Consider the following 15,830-nt stretch of genomic DNA (forward strand, 5'->3'; position numbering starts at 1 on the left):
TAACTCGTGGCCTCAAGATAGTAACTCGTGGCCTCAAGATAGTAACTCGTGGCCTCAAGATAGTAACTCGTGGCCACAAGATAGTAACTCGTGGCCTCAAGATAGTAACTCGTGGCCTCAAGATAGTAACTCGTGGCCACAAAATAGTAACTCGTGGCCTCAAGATAGTAACTCGTGGCCTCAAGATAGTAACTCGTGGCCACAAGATAGTAACTCGTGGCCTCAAGATAGTAACTCGTGGCCACAAGATAGTAACTCGTGGCCTCAAGATAGTAACTCGTGGCCACAAGATAGTAACTCGTGGCCTCAAGATAGTAACTCGTGGCCTCAAGATAGTAACTCGTGGCCTCAAGATAGTAACTCGTGGCCACAAGATAGTAACTCGTGGCCACAAGATAGTAACTCGTGGCCACAAGATAGTAACTCGTGGCCTCAAGATAGTAACTCGTGGCCTCAAGATAGTAACTCGTGGCCTCAAGATAGTAACTCGTGGCCTCAAGATAGTAACTCGTGGCCACAAGATAGTAACTCGTGGCCACAAGATAGTAACTCGTGGCCACAAGATAGTAACTCGTGGCCTCAAGATAGTAACTCGTGGCCACAAGATAGTAACTCGTGGCCACAAGATAGTAACTCGTGGCCTCAAGATAATAACTCGTGGCCACAAGATAGTAACTCGTGGCCTCAAGATAGTAACTCGTGGCCTCAAGATAGTAACTCGTGGCCTCAAGATAGTAACTCGTGGCCACAAGATAGTAACTCGTGGCCACAAGATAGTAACTCGTGGCCTCAAGATAGTAACTCGTGGCCTCAAGATAGTAACTCGTGGCCTCAAGATAGTAACTCGTGGCCTCAAGATAGTAACTCGTGGCTTTAAGATAGTAACTTGTGGCCACAAGATAGTAACTCGTGGCCTCAAGATAGTAACTCGTGGCCTCAAGATAGTAACTCGTGGCCACAAGATAGTAATTTGTGGACTCAAGATAGGAACTCGTGGCCTCAAGATAGTAACTCGTGGCCTCAAGATAGTAACTCGTGGCCTCAAGATAGTAACTCGTGGCCTCAAGATAGTAACTCGTGGCCTCAAGATAGTAACTCGTGGCCTCAAGATAGTAACTCGTGGCCACAAGATAGTAACTCGTGGCCTCAAGATAGTAACTCGTGGCCTCAAGATAGTAACTCGTGGCCACAAGATAGTAACTCGTGGCCTCAAGATAGTAACTAGTGGCCTCAAGATAGTAACTCGTGGCCTCAAGATAGTAACTCGTGGCCACAAGATAGTAACTCGTGGCCACAAGATAGTAACTCGTGGCCTCAAGATAGTAACTCGTGGCCACAAGATAGTAACTCGTGGCCACAAGATAGTAACTCGTGGCCTCAAGATAGTAACTCGTGGCCACAAGATAGTAACTCGTGGCCACAAGATAGTAACTCGTGGCCTCAAGATAGTAACTAGTGGCCTCAAGATAGTAACTCGTGGCCTCAAGATAGTAACTCGTGGCCACAAGATAGTAACTCGTGGCCACAAGATAGTAACTCGTGGCCTCAAGATAGTAACTAGTGGCCTCAAGATAGTAACTCGTGGCCTCAAGATAGTAACTCGTGGCCTCAAGATAGTAACTCGTGGCCACAAGATAGTAACTCGTGGCCTCAAGATAGTAACTAGTGGCCTCAAGATAGTAACTCGTGGCCACAAGATAGTAATTTGTGGACTCAAGATAGGAACTCGTGGCCTCAAGATAGTAACTCGTGGCCACAAGATAGTAACTCGTGGCCTCAAGATAGTAACTCGTGGCCACAAGATAGTAATTTGTGGCCACAAGATAGTAACTCGTGGCCTCAAGATAGTAACTCGTGGCCACAAGATAGTAACTCGTGGCCACAAGATAGTAACTCGTGGCCTCAAGATAGTAACTCGTGGCCACAAGATAGTAACTCGTGGCCACAAGATAATAACTCGTGGCCTCAAGATAGTAACTCGTAACTGGTTTGACCCAATAAAATTAATTGATTTGTTTGAATGATTTGGTTTTTATTCATTTCCCGATAGAATTTAATCAAAATATTGACCATATTTACATATTTACATATTTAAAGAAAAGGTTTTTCTTAGTCTCATCATATTTTGTAGGTGATCAGATGAAATATCATAATATGTGTGTGTGAAAAGGACAGTGGGATACAAGTGTTTTTTTAAAATCCTCTTTTATTTTTTCCTGATTGTATCGGAGGGTCATTATTACTTTCATCACACAACATGACGTTACATCAAGCCTACTACAGGTATACACTGAAACAAACACAAAGTTTACAATGGATATATGGATACGCGCCCACAACAGTCAATGTAACACTTTATTTTTCGACCGCCTTCAAACTGTTGTCTGTTTTTTTCTTCTTTTTTCTTTAATACATGTCGATTTAAATTCCCCATCCACAAATTACATGGAAGCCGGTTTCGAGTCTTGTACAATCACAACAAGTATCGACCAAAAATGTCTCAATACATTATTTTTTGTTTTTTTTTGTTTTTTTGTTTTTTACATTTCCAAACAGTCCACATGAGCCGGTCACATACACAGTGTGATTCATTTGAATATTTATGTCTTTATTTGGTTTCTGTTCATGTCGTGAATGATGCTCCGTTTTTTAAGACTTAATTTGCACAAAACACCAGGTCGTTTTACACCTTGCTTTGAATGTTTCTTGTGCAGAAGTATAGTACAATTTACATGTTTTACAGATATATCGATGTGTTCGGGGTGAGATGGATCGGGACGAGGCCCATGCACTTCTCAAACGCAGATTGATCTGATTGTGTCCGACCTGTTTATGTGTTTCTTTCTTCGTGCCACTAATCTACTCCTACAAGAGTAACTGTTTCTAACCCAGTAAAAGGATGACGAGTGGATAAATAAACAGCACAGATAATGGCAGGTGATCTGCTTTCCCTGACATACATCACAGTCAAAAGCCCTAATGAATCAAACCTAGGGTGTAAGAATGAATGGCTTTCTTTGTATTGTAATTAAGCCCTTATATCTATGCATATAATCTCCCCTTGGTGCATTAAGTCTATGCTTTCCTGAGGTGAAAAGGATCAGACGCACACATGCACAATGAAACTAATGACACACAGTCCATATTGCAGTACAAACCGTTTTCTGTCGGTGCTTTATATATCATTATGCATTATATAACTCTCTCAGGTGCTGCCCCATATACATACTAATCCATTTACATAATATCTATTTGTTTAATAAAATATGATTCATTAAATGTCAGTATATAGTCATTTAAATCTTCTTTTTGAAAAAATAAATATATCCCAATACATATAAACAAGCCTGAACACACAGGGTGTCTGATCACTCATACGAGCCAATCACGGGCAGCCCTTCACATATAACCCTCCTCATATATTATACTTGTAGTAAAGTATTGCACCCGCTATATCATATCTATCTTTCGATCTATAGTGGACAGAGAGATGACTGGCTTTCATGTTAATCGGCGATGGGAAACATGCCACAAATATGGGAACGGGATTTCCATTCAGATTATTTACAGTACAGTTTCTCTTATACAAACAAATCAGCCCCCTAATAACGTTTGTGAAACTACTAGATTAGGTGTTTTATTTTGTTTTATCAACCATTTGTTCTCTCAGATGAGAAGTTCATTGCATAGAAGGTCTGAAATGTAAAGTCCTCTGACCAAATGTTTTGTTTCTGGTTGTTGGTCAGATTTTTTTCTTTCTTTTTTTTTTTGATTGATTGATTGATTGAACGATTACAAATGCAGATGCATACAAACACACATCCAAAATCATTCACACATACCATTAGAACATATAGCAATATTAATATTTCATTTTTTTTAGAACATGCAATCTCTATTTGCTTAAAAGATCCAACATTCCACTAAACATCTCCTGTATTTCTCCGACTAGCTTTGTGTTTTTCTTAATTATTACCATTATTTAATAAAAAATCTTTTAAAAGAAACATGGCTTTGACACCTAATGTGTTATCGTAAGAGACTGGGCATCACTATTTTAACGACTCGATAGACAGTGATCCTGAACCATAGAGATATATTACAGACTCTCCCGACCGCGACTGTAGAAACATCGAACGATTGTGCTCTTTACTGACTGACCACCATCATCTATTGCTTTTGATCTATTTCTAAACTGATCAAAATAAACTCAAACAAAATATATTTAAAAAAAAAAAGAAAAGCTGTAAACAAGTGACGATGGATTTAAAACGGCAATGAAAAAATGAAGAAACTTAATGAATTTTTAAAAAAAATGTAAAAATAGAAATAAACTTTTTCCATATACAAACGATGCGAAAAAAATAAATAAATATAAATTGTGAATAGAAAAATATCTACAAACATAGTAAGGCGACAATCGAACAACTAAACAAAAAAGATAATGCACAATATTCCAACTCGCCGATACCGTACGATTGTTGTAAAAATACCCCATCCGCAGCCTGAGGACGATTTCTGAACACTTTGGAAAGGATAATGAATAAAAAAGACCTGATCGGCCAGAACCTGATCTCTTACGACGACGTCTCGTGTGTTGGGCTTGTCCTCTTCCTCGATCTCTCGCTGATATCGTGAACAGTGTAAGGTCTTGGATTACATGCACTCCGAGTCCGCTTTACACTTTTATAGCACATAGCAAGAGAAGGAAAACAAAAAAGACAAAAACAAACAAACAGGTTTTTTTTTTCTTCCTCATTCTGGAATGTCGAGTTAAAGGACTTAGCATAGAGATGTGTGATACAGTAACCATGTTCATGATTTGCCTTTTTTTCTTCTTCTTCTTTTAGGAAAAACCTATGAAGTTTTTCTAAGTGTTCAAACTTTGCTCTTTCTTCAGATCCTGAGAGGGGAGTGAAGAGCGTTTCCCGAGAGAAACAGGGAATCACACTTCTCTGTAAGAAACTGGAGTGGGATCGTGTCAGCGTGTTTCCAGGATCGGCTTTATCGGCCTGCGTCGTGTGCTGATCGCTCTCTTGTCTGTCTCCCGAACGGCGTTCTGTCGGCCGAGAGCTGGAGACTTTCAGAGATGGTAATAACTTTGGCCATGCCGTTCGGATGGGACACAGATACTGAATTCCCAAATATCTGAAAAGAACACAGAGACGGCATTACAATCCAATCACAGACCTTTTAACGTCAAATGTCAAAATAATGACTATTTCCAAACAGGTTTCCCCATCAGACTGCACACATGTGGACCAGATGTCCTTTCAAAACTTCATATTTTAAATATACTTACAGGCTTTCAGAGCGAATAGTGTTGTCTCCATTGAATTATGACCTTGTGTTGGTAGAGTCCTGTGATTCCAGTCCTGGTTGGCTTAAAAAAACAAAAACAAAAAAACAAGAACAAATTCTATTCTATAAAATGTTTTTTTTTTTTTTACAAAACGTTGCAATATCACCAACTATTTCTAACAGTAAAGAACATGACTATGGAAGTAAAATAATGACTGTGAATTCAATGTTTTTGCATTTACATTTACATTTTTGAAACAAAAAAAAAAAAACTTGTTGAATTGCACTACTTGAAAATAATATGCATTGCATTAACCCTGCTTGCATTTTAATTGTTTGAAATTCAACATGGTTGTATATTTAAGCTGTGAATATTTCAATTAAAAAATTTTCATTAATAAAAATTCAATAATCCTTATTCACCTTTCAGATTTCACTTCCAAAATATTTATTCTGTTTAAAAATACAGCCTATAATATTGGACGGGCAATTTTTGCTTCCACAAATTCAGTGGTTCAAATTCGACATTTGACTTCCAGGAACGGCAGGAATATCAGTAGATTACCGATTGATAATCTCAATCTGTTAGTCTCCTCACCAGCAGGGGGCGCAAGCTGTGGATGACGCAACGGGTGAGAGACTCATTCATTCATAAAAACGGGTTTACAGAAATGGAGCAAGCGGTCAGTGTGTGTGATTGATCAGGGCCAGTTAATGTGGAAAAGCTGAAAAAGACACAAAAGTGTTAACATTTTGTCTTAACAGTTAATTTTGCACATGTAAGCAGCTTTCTCTACAGTGAACAAGATTATAATGTTATTCCCCAATGCTAATGTACAGATAAAATGTTAAATCGGCTGTTTATTAATGAAAACATGTGTGAAATGTTTTGAATTAAAATATACACAGCTTAAATATACAACCATTTTGAATTTCAGCCCATAGAAATGCAAGCAGGGTTAATGCAATACATATTTTTTCAAGCAGTGCAATTCAACAAGATATTTTTTTTACCACACAGGCCTAATATTATATACATATATATATATATGTGCATGAAGTTTTATCTTATACTTATCATATTTTTCCCTTACCAGAACGACCAGATAGCTTCTCTCCCTCTCACTTTCTTGTGTTGTCTTCTCTTTAAATTAAAACATTATAGCGAAACTTCATAGGTTTTTCCAGTGCAAAAATGTCCTCGTCATTGTAGACACTCTGAAATAACACACAAAAAAAATTAATAATCACTGTAAAGCTAAAGAAATGCCACCTTATAATAATTCAGTCAACTGTCCAATCTGTCACCCCACTGCATATGATAATTCTTTATAATTTGCCATAGTGTATAGTTATTATATGCAGCTAATCACATTCTGTTAATATTATTGATTACCTAACAAGGCACTGTCTCATTCCTAAATTTGATATCACTTCTTGATTAGTTCAACTTGTTTCCAAATGAGTTAGTAGTAGCTGAAGCGTTAATGTAGTCCTGGATTATTTTCTGCTGAGTTGCTTATTAATGACGGACCGTTATTCTAAAACCAGACCTCTAAAGTAATTGCACCCACCTTTAATTGTACTTCCTCACCACAAGGAGGAGAACTTCTTGCCAAACCCAGAGATGGCTGTGCCAGTCACAGATAAAAAGGAGGAAACCAAGAGATTAATATTGGTTATAAAAAGTATTCTACAATTAATTACATGCCTTTTTGCAAATGAAAAATATTTCAGAAAAAAAACATTGATTAATAATACTCTTTGACTGGCCCATGCATTACTTAAACTAGGCCTTTAAATGAGTAGTTTACTTCAGAATTATAATTTCCTGACAATTTACTCTTCCGCACGCCATCCACAATGTTCACGTGTCTCTTTCTTCAGTGGGAAAGAAATGAAGGTTTGTGAGGAACACACTCCAGGATGTTTCTCCATATAGTGTCTTCAATGGGGTCCAACGGGTCGAAGGTCAGATGTGAGTTTCAGTGCAGCTTCAAAGTCAAGGAATAAGAGTCTGATCTAGACAAACCAGCCCAATCAGGCAGAAGTACCGATCCAGTGTTTACAAAGCGAAAGTGCAAAGAGTCAAACAACGTTTACAAAAATAAAATTACAAAAAAATAAAAGGTGAAACAACGATGTCGGATGATTTTAAGGTTGGAGAAGAAAATCAGATGAGAGATTTTCGCTCTACTCAACATTTCTGAACCGGAACACGCTTGACCTTTCACCCTGATCACGTAATGTGTGTCACATCACAGCTAGTGCGAGACCAGCATTAGTGGTTAAAGTATATAAATGTGTATTTTGTCGCTGGTTTGTCTAGATCAGACTCTTATTTCTCGGCTGGATCGTGTCGAGACTTTGAAGCGTCACTGAAACTCACATCTGACCTTCGACCCGTTGGACCCCATTGAAGACACTATATGGAGAAACCCTGAAGTGTTTCTCAAAAACCTTCATTTCTTTTTCACTGAAGAAAGAAACACATGAACATCTTGATGCCGTGGAGGAGAGTAAACTATCAGGAGATTATAATTCTGAAGTGAACTAATGGACTAAAAGTACTAATTCCAGGTTGGAAACCCTGCTCACCTTCTCCTAATTTCCCAGCCTGTTCTGCAGCTCCTCCTGGCAGAATTTTAGACATAAGGCCTTCTCCATCTACACCCGTCGGACCCGTCTGACCCGCGGCGGCACTGCCGATCCCACCGGGCCTTAGAGGAGCCTTGGAGCCTAGAGAACCATGCGAACGTCGTCAACAGACACATATATCCCACTTCATACGGATATGGGTGTGTGGTGAGCAGGATTTTAGTGGCATTTTTATAATTTAAAAAAAATATAAATGGCATTATAAAGAAGTGGTTGAGTAGACTCCGATTGAATTATTGATTTGTTCGTTGCGTAACTATCAAAAAGATGCAACTGCCAAATTCAAAAAACGTCAAGTTCACCAAACTTAAACCCCATCTCTGCCACCAGAAGGCGATTCTCATTGGCATGACGTGAAATATTTAAAAAATGACATTTTTCCACAAATTGCTGTCTCTTTATTTCGGGCCATGAACTACGTATTTACATTATTGTTACCCATATATTTCTCACTGATATATTAAATTCATCATACTTGTATATTCCTGGTATTTAGTGAGAGCACTGAGCAGCACGGCTAACATTTGGTACAATTCCCACACACTGAATCCACAGTAAATAAATAAAACGCAACCATGGTATGCATATGAAAAAAATGCTGTCTTTGATTGAGATTTAAGTGAATCTAGGCCATGTTTTTTGAGCACAATTACCTATCCCGGTGAGTGGAGGTTGAGCTATTTTGGCAGGCTGGCCGGGGACTGCTTTAGCTCCAATAGCAGTGGCAGGGGTCGGCTCTGGTTTAGTCTAAAGGACACAAGAGACACACGTTCATAAAATACACCTATTCAATTCATATATTAAAACTTCTGCTTATATTGTAATTTAAAGCTCAATTGATATGGTGTAAATATATTTTATTTTTTAAAAAGAACAACAAATTCATATTTAATGTGAAATTTAACAAAATAAATGTTATGATTTAACCAATTTTTAAAAGTGCTGTTTAAAAGAAAACTATAACTCACTCTTTCAATCTATAACTTAAGCAGGCACTAAAGAAAGGGGAGTTTTGTAACAGAGCAGAGTATAGAACATACAAGAAATGTGTTAGGCATACATTTGAAACATATAGACAAAAGATTATGTAACTATGCAAATGTAAATAGTAGAATGGCATTCGAAGAAAAATAGGATTTGCACTCCCTGGGGGTGAAAATCGCCAGTGCTACAACAGAAGAGTCTGAAAGTTTCAGGTAAGCTCTTTGATGTTGTTATGCACATAGTCTTGTTTTTAGTCGGCTGCACAGAAGCATTGACAAATGTAATGGAGTATTCTTGACCTAAGATTTGAAAAAGTTATTAGACAGGATAAACAAACAGCTTCTAAGTTAGGATGTTTCTATAATATGGGCCCTGAACAACAAGGCCTATCCAGAATATTTGAGGACTATCAATGCAGTGCTGCCTTGCAAGACCTGTAATCAACCAGGTACAGGTAAAACAGATACACAATAATAAGGTTCATCTCATCTGGCCATATTGCTTTACTCTTAAAAGAATAGTTCCCCTCAAAATTAACATTTGCAGTTTTCTTTCTTTAGCAGAACACTGAATATGAACCCATTTTCCTTGGTGACTCATAAACTGCAAGTCAACGGGTGCCGTCACTTTGAGAGTCAGAAAAGCTCAAACTAAATCCCCATGGCTCCTGATGACATGTTGAAGTCTTATGAAGGAAAAACACTGCAAGAAACTGAACATTATTTGAAACATTATTATCCATAGCCTCAGGAAAATGCTCCTGTGCACATTCACTAGAGTCAGGAGCTCAAGCTTGTTCTCGCATGATGAAAACATGATAGCGAAATGGCATTTCAATGCACGACTCTGCTGTCATGGCATGGTACTGAGAACATGAGCACCACCACATCTCAAGAGCTCAAGAGCAGCTTGTGGTTAAGGCGCTGCCACTGCTTCCTTCAGCTCTCTCAATTATTTATTGGTGTATTTAGGGATGAACAAGTAGGGCTGGGCAAAATCTTCTGTTTGTTTTTCATCAGAATCATCAGCCATTTTTGTGCAGCCTTTTTTAAACTGCTTTCCTTGCTGGTGTTAAACTGCTGATGAAGGGGTTTGGTCTGCACATGCGTCCTCCCTCTCTTTCGTAAACAATATATTTCATGCATGATTTTGCCTCTGCGCATACAAGTACATCAGAGGTAGAGAGCCACTGTTGTCAGAAGGGGAGCATTACAATGCTATTTTGCTATTGTGCACATACACACTGTAAAAAATAAACCGTAATTTTTTACGGTAAAAAAACGGCAGCTGTGGTTGCCAGAACTTTACCGTTAAAAATACGGTAGGAACGTTAATGGTTTTACAGACTTAACTTAAAATTTACAGTAATAAACCGTAATTTATTTTCTGACAAAATGTGGATTTACCAACTTATTGATGTATTGACATCTGTTTTAGACCATTGTAATACACTGACAACCAACAATCATCACAGCATTGATGAATTACATGAGCAATCACAGCTCATCATAAGTGAATACTTGTATAAAGCACTACTTAATTAAATAAGCTGCACAATGTCATTCACACAAACATTAAGCACCATCATGGTAACACACATGAAATTAAAAAAATGCAATAAACATTAATTTAACAACATTAAATGTAACATATAACCTGATTAGAAAAACAATAAAACTACGATGAACCATAGTTATTTCAACAGAAATACATAAAATGTGAAGTGTCACACAGGGAATTGTGGGAATGTCAATTTACGGTTTTTCACTGTAAATTATACAATGATTTGTTCTTTTTCACTTTCAAAAACTGGAAATTTAACGGTATTTTACTGTAAAATTATTTCACAGTTATTTACCGTGTATAGTACGGAAACTTTCTGTTAACCAACTAACAGTTTTGCACTGTAGCATTTTCACAGTATTTTACCGTTAAAATCATGGTTATTTTTTACAGTGCATCATGTGAGATAAATCTCAAGGCTATGGATTACTAATAATGTTGTAAATAATGTTTATTTTTTTGCACCGAATGATTGTTTCCATTCATAAGAACACATATAGACCTTTCATAAGAATATATCATCAGGAGCCACAGGGATTCATGTCATCTGCTATTTTGACAATCAAAGAGAAAGCACCCATTGATCTGCATTTATGAATCACCAAATGTAGTAGCAAATATGCATCATCTTAAGGGTCAAATTTACTAAACAGGGCAAATTAGCATGAGAGCGCAATTCCAAAGCTACACCGATGGGAGTGGAAAGTTCTGCACGTGATCTACTGACGATGCACAAATTAAAGACCACAGACGCAGTCAGGCCAACGCAATCTAGCAGGTAGCGTAAATAAAAATAAAATTTTAAAGCGTAAAATTTTGGGGCGGTAAATAATGGCGCAAACAACAGTACATTGACGAGCGCAAACCTTAGTAAATCACTTGCAGTATTCATTTAAATAACCGTGTCCCATAAATTTTGTGCCTGAAAGGTAAACTCCTAGAAATGTAAATGCAATAAGGTCAGCCGCAAAAATAAAAGTTCCTTTTCAGCGCTAATTTTTCACAAAGTCTCTTTAGTAAATCTTGACAGTAGTTTTTTAATGCCAAAAGAGGGTTTGGGCTGGCACAAGCTGTTATTAAATCTGGCCCATAGTGCGCTACTGAAGAAAGTCATCTAGAATGGCCTGAGGATGAGTTAATTAACTAATCCTTTAATGAACCCTGAAACTCTGAAAAGCTACACTACTTACTAATATGGCTCAATCTGACTAAGCATAGACTTAAGAAGAACAGGAAAAGTCTGTGACATATTACTGCACGCATTCATAAATGTTCATTAAGTCTAAAGATAACAAACTTCCCAGGAACAAGCTGAATAGGAGACACTATGTATTTTCAAGAAAATATCTGACAATTTAATTAAATTACTTTAAGTATGTCTCAAGATATTTACTTACTGCAGCTGGGGAGGACTGTGCTACTGAGGTGGGTTGTCGAGCCATTGGACCAGTCTGGCCAGGTTTAGCTTGCAGTTGCTGGCCTTGAACTAACTGTGGTTGCGCGGTGCCCGTGGCAGATATCTGTGACCCTGACCTGGTAGCTGATGTCTGTGCCTGCTGTTGAAGCTGTGCTCTCTGGCCTTGCTGCCCATCAACAAGTGGCTGGGAGGCAGCTTGCCTGCTTGAACTCGAAGGTCCACCTTGTCCCTTCTGTCCAGGCCCAAGAGATCCTTGTTGGCGGGATGACGAGGGGTGGTCCTGCTGCTTCCTACTGGAGGACCCTTGATGTTGGGAGGACTGTTTTCCAGAGCGGGAGCTATGTTGGTGGCCTGAGGTGTCACGGGAATAATCTGAGGAATGGTATCCCTGAGAACGAGAGTCTCCCCTCCTCCCTGAAGACAAGGAGCGGGAGTCATGCCGCATGGATGGATCCTTCGAGGAACGAGATGATCGAGAGGAACGAGGCTCATCTGAGTGGCGTGAGGAGTGCCTACCAGAATTTCCACTGCTTTGATGACGCTGCTCTCTAGAGGACACATGGCGGGTTTGGCCATAATCATCTTGTGGCCAAAGATCTTCTGGAGGCTCGTCGTAATCATGGTATGTGTGTTTAACGTGGCCTCGCCTCCCAGAATGACCACTGCTGCCATAGTGGCGGGAACCACGAACATCACGGGGCTTCTCAAACCAGTCCGTCTCCTCTTGACCGAGATGGTATGCTTTGGAAACCAAAAGCAGATCACAGTCAATCTCGATGTCTGATGGTGAAAGACGATTGCACACTGAGACCATGCAAAAGAAAAAGAAGAACAAAAATAGCCAGGCTTAAAGAAAAAGCATGCAATGTATTTAAACGCAATATACAACAATTATCTCAAATGGATGTCAAAATGTCACACACAAATGAAACACCTTGGAGAAGAACAAGAGTGGGCAAAAATAAAGAGACCACACAGCAACTCATGCAGTTTTTGCAACTGAGCACAACATTGAGAGTCAGTTTTATTGAAAGCTGCATGTTGCCTGAAGACAAAACATGGGCATGCACTTGATTTTCACTTCTTTACTTCAGCTATTCACTCTCTTTCTCTGGGTGGGTGGGGGATGTTTAAAGTGGGCAGTAACGCTGGCATTCAGCTCCCAATTACCTTCGCTGTCAGAAACAGCACAATGCATATCGTCAATTATATACATATCATCTGGTTTGTAGACATGGGTCCGGGGCAGGTCTCGAATATGGTCCTGCACATCAGGTAGAGAGTGGCTTGAACCATATGAATTTGATGGATAGCCGAAAGCCCTCCCAACACCCATAAGCTTTGTCATGAGGTGGGAGTTCTCCTTTTCTGAATATTGAGACTGCAAAGTGGGGCGCACACTGTGGCCATAGTTGCTGTGGTATGACCGGTCTACACGGTCCCGTTCATATGACCTGCTTCTGTAGCCCCTCTCACAGGGAGGGATTTTGTCCATGCCATAGCCAGTTGAACGGGACCTGCCATAGCCATAGAGACGTTCATCATTATAGTAGCCCCGTTGTTGACTGTAAGTACTCCGTAGCCCATAGATGTCATCCTGAAGTCTATGGTACTGGGAACCTGAGCCATAACCCCTGGTTGTAGAGGGGCTCATGGTGTAAGAGGCCAGATCTGCCTCCACATCATGAGCTTCCTCAATCGGGGAAAACTTGGACATCTTCTGCTCAATGCCTTGTTTACGATGTTTGCTCCTCTTGGAGGACATGACGGCTGAAGGGCACAGGTTCTTTGAAGAGTGCTTTTGGGCTGCCCATGTAGGTGTCGAGTGACTGCTGTCATCATAGTAATATGATGATCCCCCACCCATGCTACTGCTTCCCACTACCCGGCCATGCGTGTTTGCCCCTTGTGCTTGGTAGCTGCAGGTGCTCTTACCCCTGCCATGATGCTGGTCGTACAGATCTGTATCACGCTCATCCTCTGGTCTGCCAAAAGAGCTCCCCCCTCGAGTGTGAAGTCCATCACTCCCATATCGCCCATGACCATCACTGCGATGTGAGTCTAAACTAGTGCCTTCTTTGGTGAGTTCACATATGTCATCGATCATGACATAGTTCCTTGGGACATTCTGATCTAGGTTGGAGGATCCATATAGGCCTTCACTGGAGTACATGGAGGGGCTTTCCATTGAATGTATATGGTCAGATAGTGTTGTCTGCCCATATGTATTGGTAGGAATTGTATTATATTGCCCATAGGAACTGGCTGTAGTGACTGTATATCCATAAGTATTTGCAACAGTTGTTGTGTATGGCCCATAACTACTGGATGAGATTGATGTGTATGGCCCATAACCAGAGGTTGCGGAGGTTGTTAAAGACCCACCATATGTATTTGAAACAGAAGAGGAGTAGGGACCATAAGTGCTTGCCATGGTAGTGCTGTATTGGCCATAAGATGAACCCAAACCAGGCTGGCTGTAACTGATATCTTGGGAAGTGGTTGTTACTACAACTGTAGGATTACTTATAACCTCATAATTAGTGGGCATCTTGTGTTCAAGGTCAGCAAGTGATGTCTGTCGTGGCTTTTGGTGAAAAGTGAGGGTGTCTGTCTGTGGCTGATAATTGCTTACTTGACTGACTGGATAGGGGGGTGCCTGGCTTGGGTATGGTGTACTGTGGGTTGGATAAGGGAGTGGACCAGTAGGTGGTAGGGTAGGCTGAAACCCAGGTTGACTTGGCTGTGCTGGAGGTAGCACTGAAGTGTCTGTTGGATATGGAGGCTGACTCTGTGGGAAGACTTGGGAAGGAAATGTCCCATGGACCTGATAAGATAGGGTTGGATAAGTCTGCAAAGGGGTGGGTTGGGGGAGAGCTTGAGCTTGGGTGACTGACGGATAGGGAGGTTGGTTGAAACCTGTGCTCTGTGGGGTAGGTGCAGCTGGATGACTTTGGGGGTACTGGTACGACATGAAAGATGATGTGGGGGGAAACTGGGCAGCAGTGTTCAGCTCACAAGTAAACTGGCTGAGTGGTGCCGTGCTAGGTCTGGTCATTAGCCCGTTGCTCTCAAAGGATGAGGCCACAGCTGTCAGGCGAAGATTGTTGAGCTCAGAGTCTGACATATAGTCTCGCGAATCACCCATGCAGCGCAGGTATGTTAGCTCCCTCCTGTCTCTATCCTTCGCCAATGTTTCTTTTCGCTGTGTAATGCCCAACTCTAGGTATCTAAGTTTGGCGTCAATTTCCTTTTCCTCCTCCTCCAACTCAGCCTGCTGTTTACGCAGCTTTGTAGATTCCTGCTCAACAGCCTTCAGCTCATGGGTCAAGTCCTTAAGTAGACTGGCCTTTGCAGCTAAACGAGAACTCCCTTTCAGAGATGGCAGAGAGGGCACAAGTATGTGGGATAGGTTAGGGGTGAGCATAGGCAGTTGTGTATCCTCTGGTGGAGGGCTTGGCAAGGTCCTCTTCACCTTCCTTAGGAGGGAGCTCTGCTGCAGGGCTGCCAGCTGCAAAGACACAGGGCCCATGAAGAGTGAAAGAGCAGGACCATGAAATACAGAGGACAACACAATGTTATATATTGGAGCAGGGGTTCTCAACTCCAGTCCTCGTGACCCACTGCTCTGCATATTGTGCATGTCTCCCTTATTTAACACACCTGATTCAGATCTTCAGCTCGTTAGGATAGACTCTAACGAGCTGAGGATCTGAATCAGGTGTGTTAAATAAGGGAGACATACACAATATGCAGAGCAGTGGGTCGCGAGGACTGGAGTTGAGAACCCCTGTATTAGAGTACTACACATAACTACAAGCATAGCTCAAACTACTGGTTTAATGAGATTTAAAACTGTAAGAGTACACATTCCTGCCCATTTTTATAAATATTGTTTTTGAAATTA

At 40.4% G+C, this 15,830-nt stretch overlaps 1 protein-coding gene across 4 annotated transcripts in view; it reads right to left on the reverse strand.

The window, feature by feature from the left end:
* Nucleotides 1-2,508: 2,508 nt before the first annotated feature.
* bsna (bassoon presynaptic cytomatrix protein a) overlaps nt 2,509-15,830 on the reverse strand; it is a 48,045-nt gene continuing 34,723 nt past the window's right edge. For 3 of the 4 annotated variants that reach the window (XM_039674760.2, XM_039674759.2, XM_039674758.2), the window contains 8 exons: nt 13,094-15,434; nt 11,904-12,664; nt 8,613-8,706; nt 7,900-8,040; nt 6,876-6,932; nt 6,396-6,519; nt 5,303-5,383; nt 2,509-5,148 (listed from right to left, as the gene is read on the reverse strand). In XM_039674760.2, the coding sequence (XP_039530694.2) occupies nt 6,892-6,932; nt 7,900-8,040; nt 8,613-8,706; nt 11,904-12,664; nt 13,094-15,434 (3,378 nt within the window). In that variant the 3' untranslated portion in view covers nt 2,509-5,148; nt 5,303-5,383; nt 6,396-6,519; nt 6,876-6,891. The remainder of the gene's footprint in view (nt 5,149-5,302; nt 5,384-6,395; nt 6,520-6,875; nt 6,933-7,899; nt 8,041-8,612; nt 8,707-11,903; nt 12,665-13,093; nt 15,435-15,830) is intronic. The other variant, XM_039674761.2, reaches the window with a different exon arrangement.

This window comes from Pimephales promelas, chromosome 14 (genome assembly GCF_988280905.1).
Source record: "Pimephales promelas chromosome 14, fPimPro1.hap1.1, whole genome shotgun sequence".
NCBI lineage: Eukaryota > Metazoa > Chordata > Actinopteri > Cypriniformes > Leuciscidae > Pimephales > Pimephales promelas.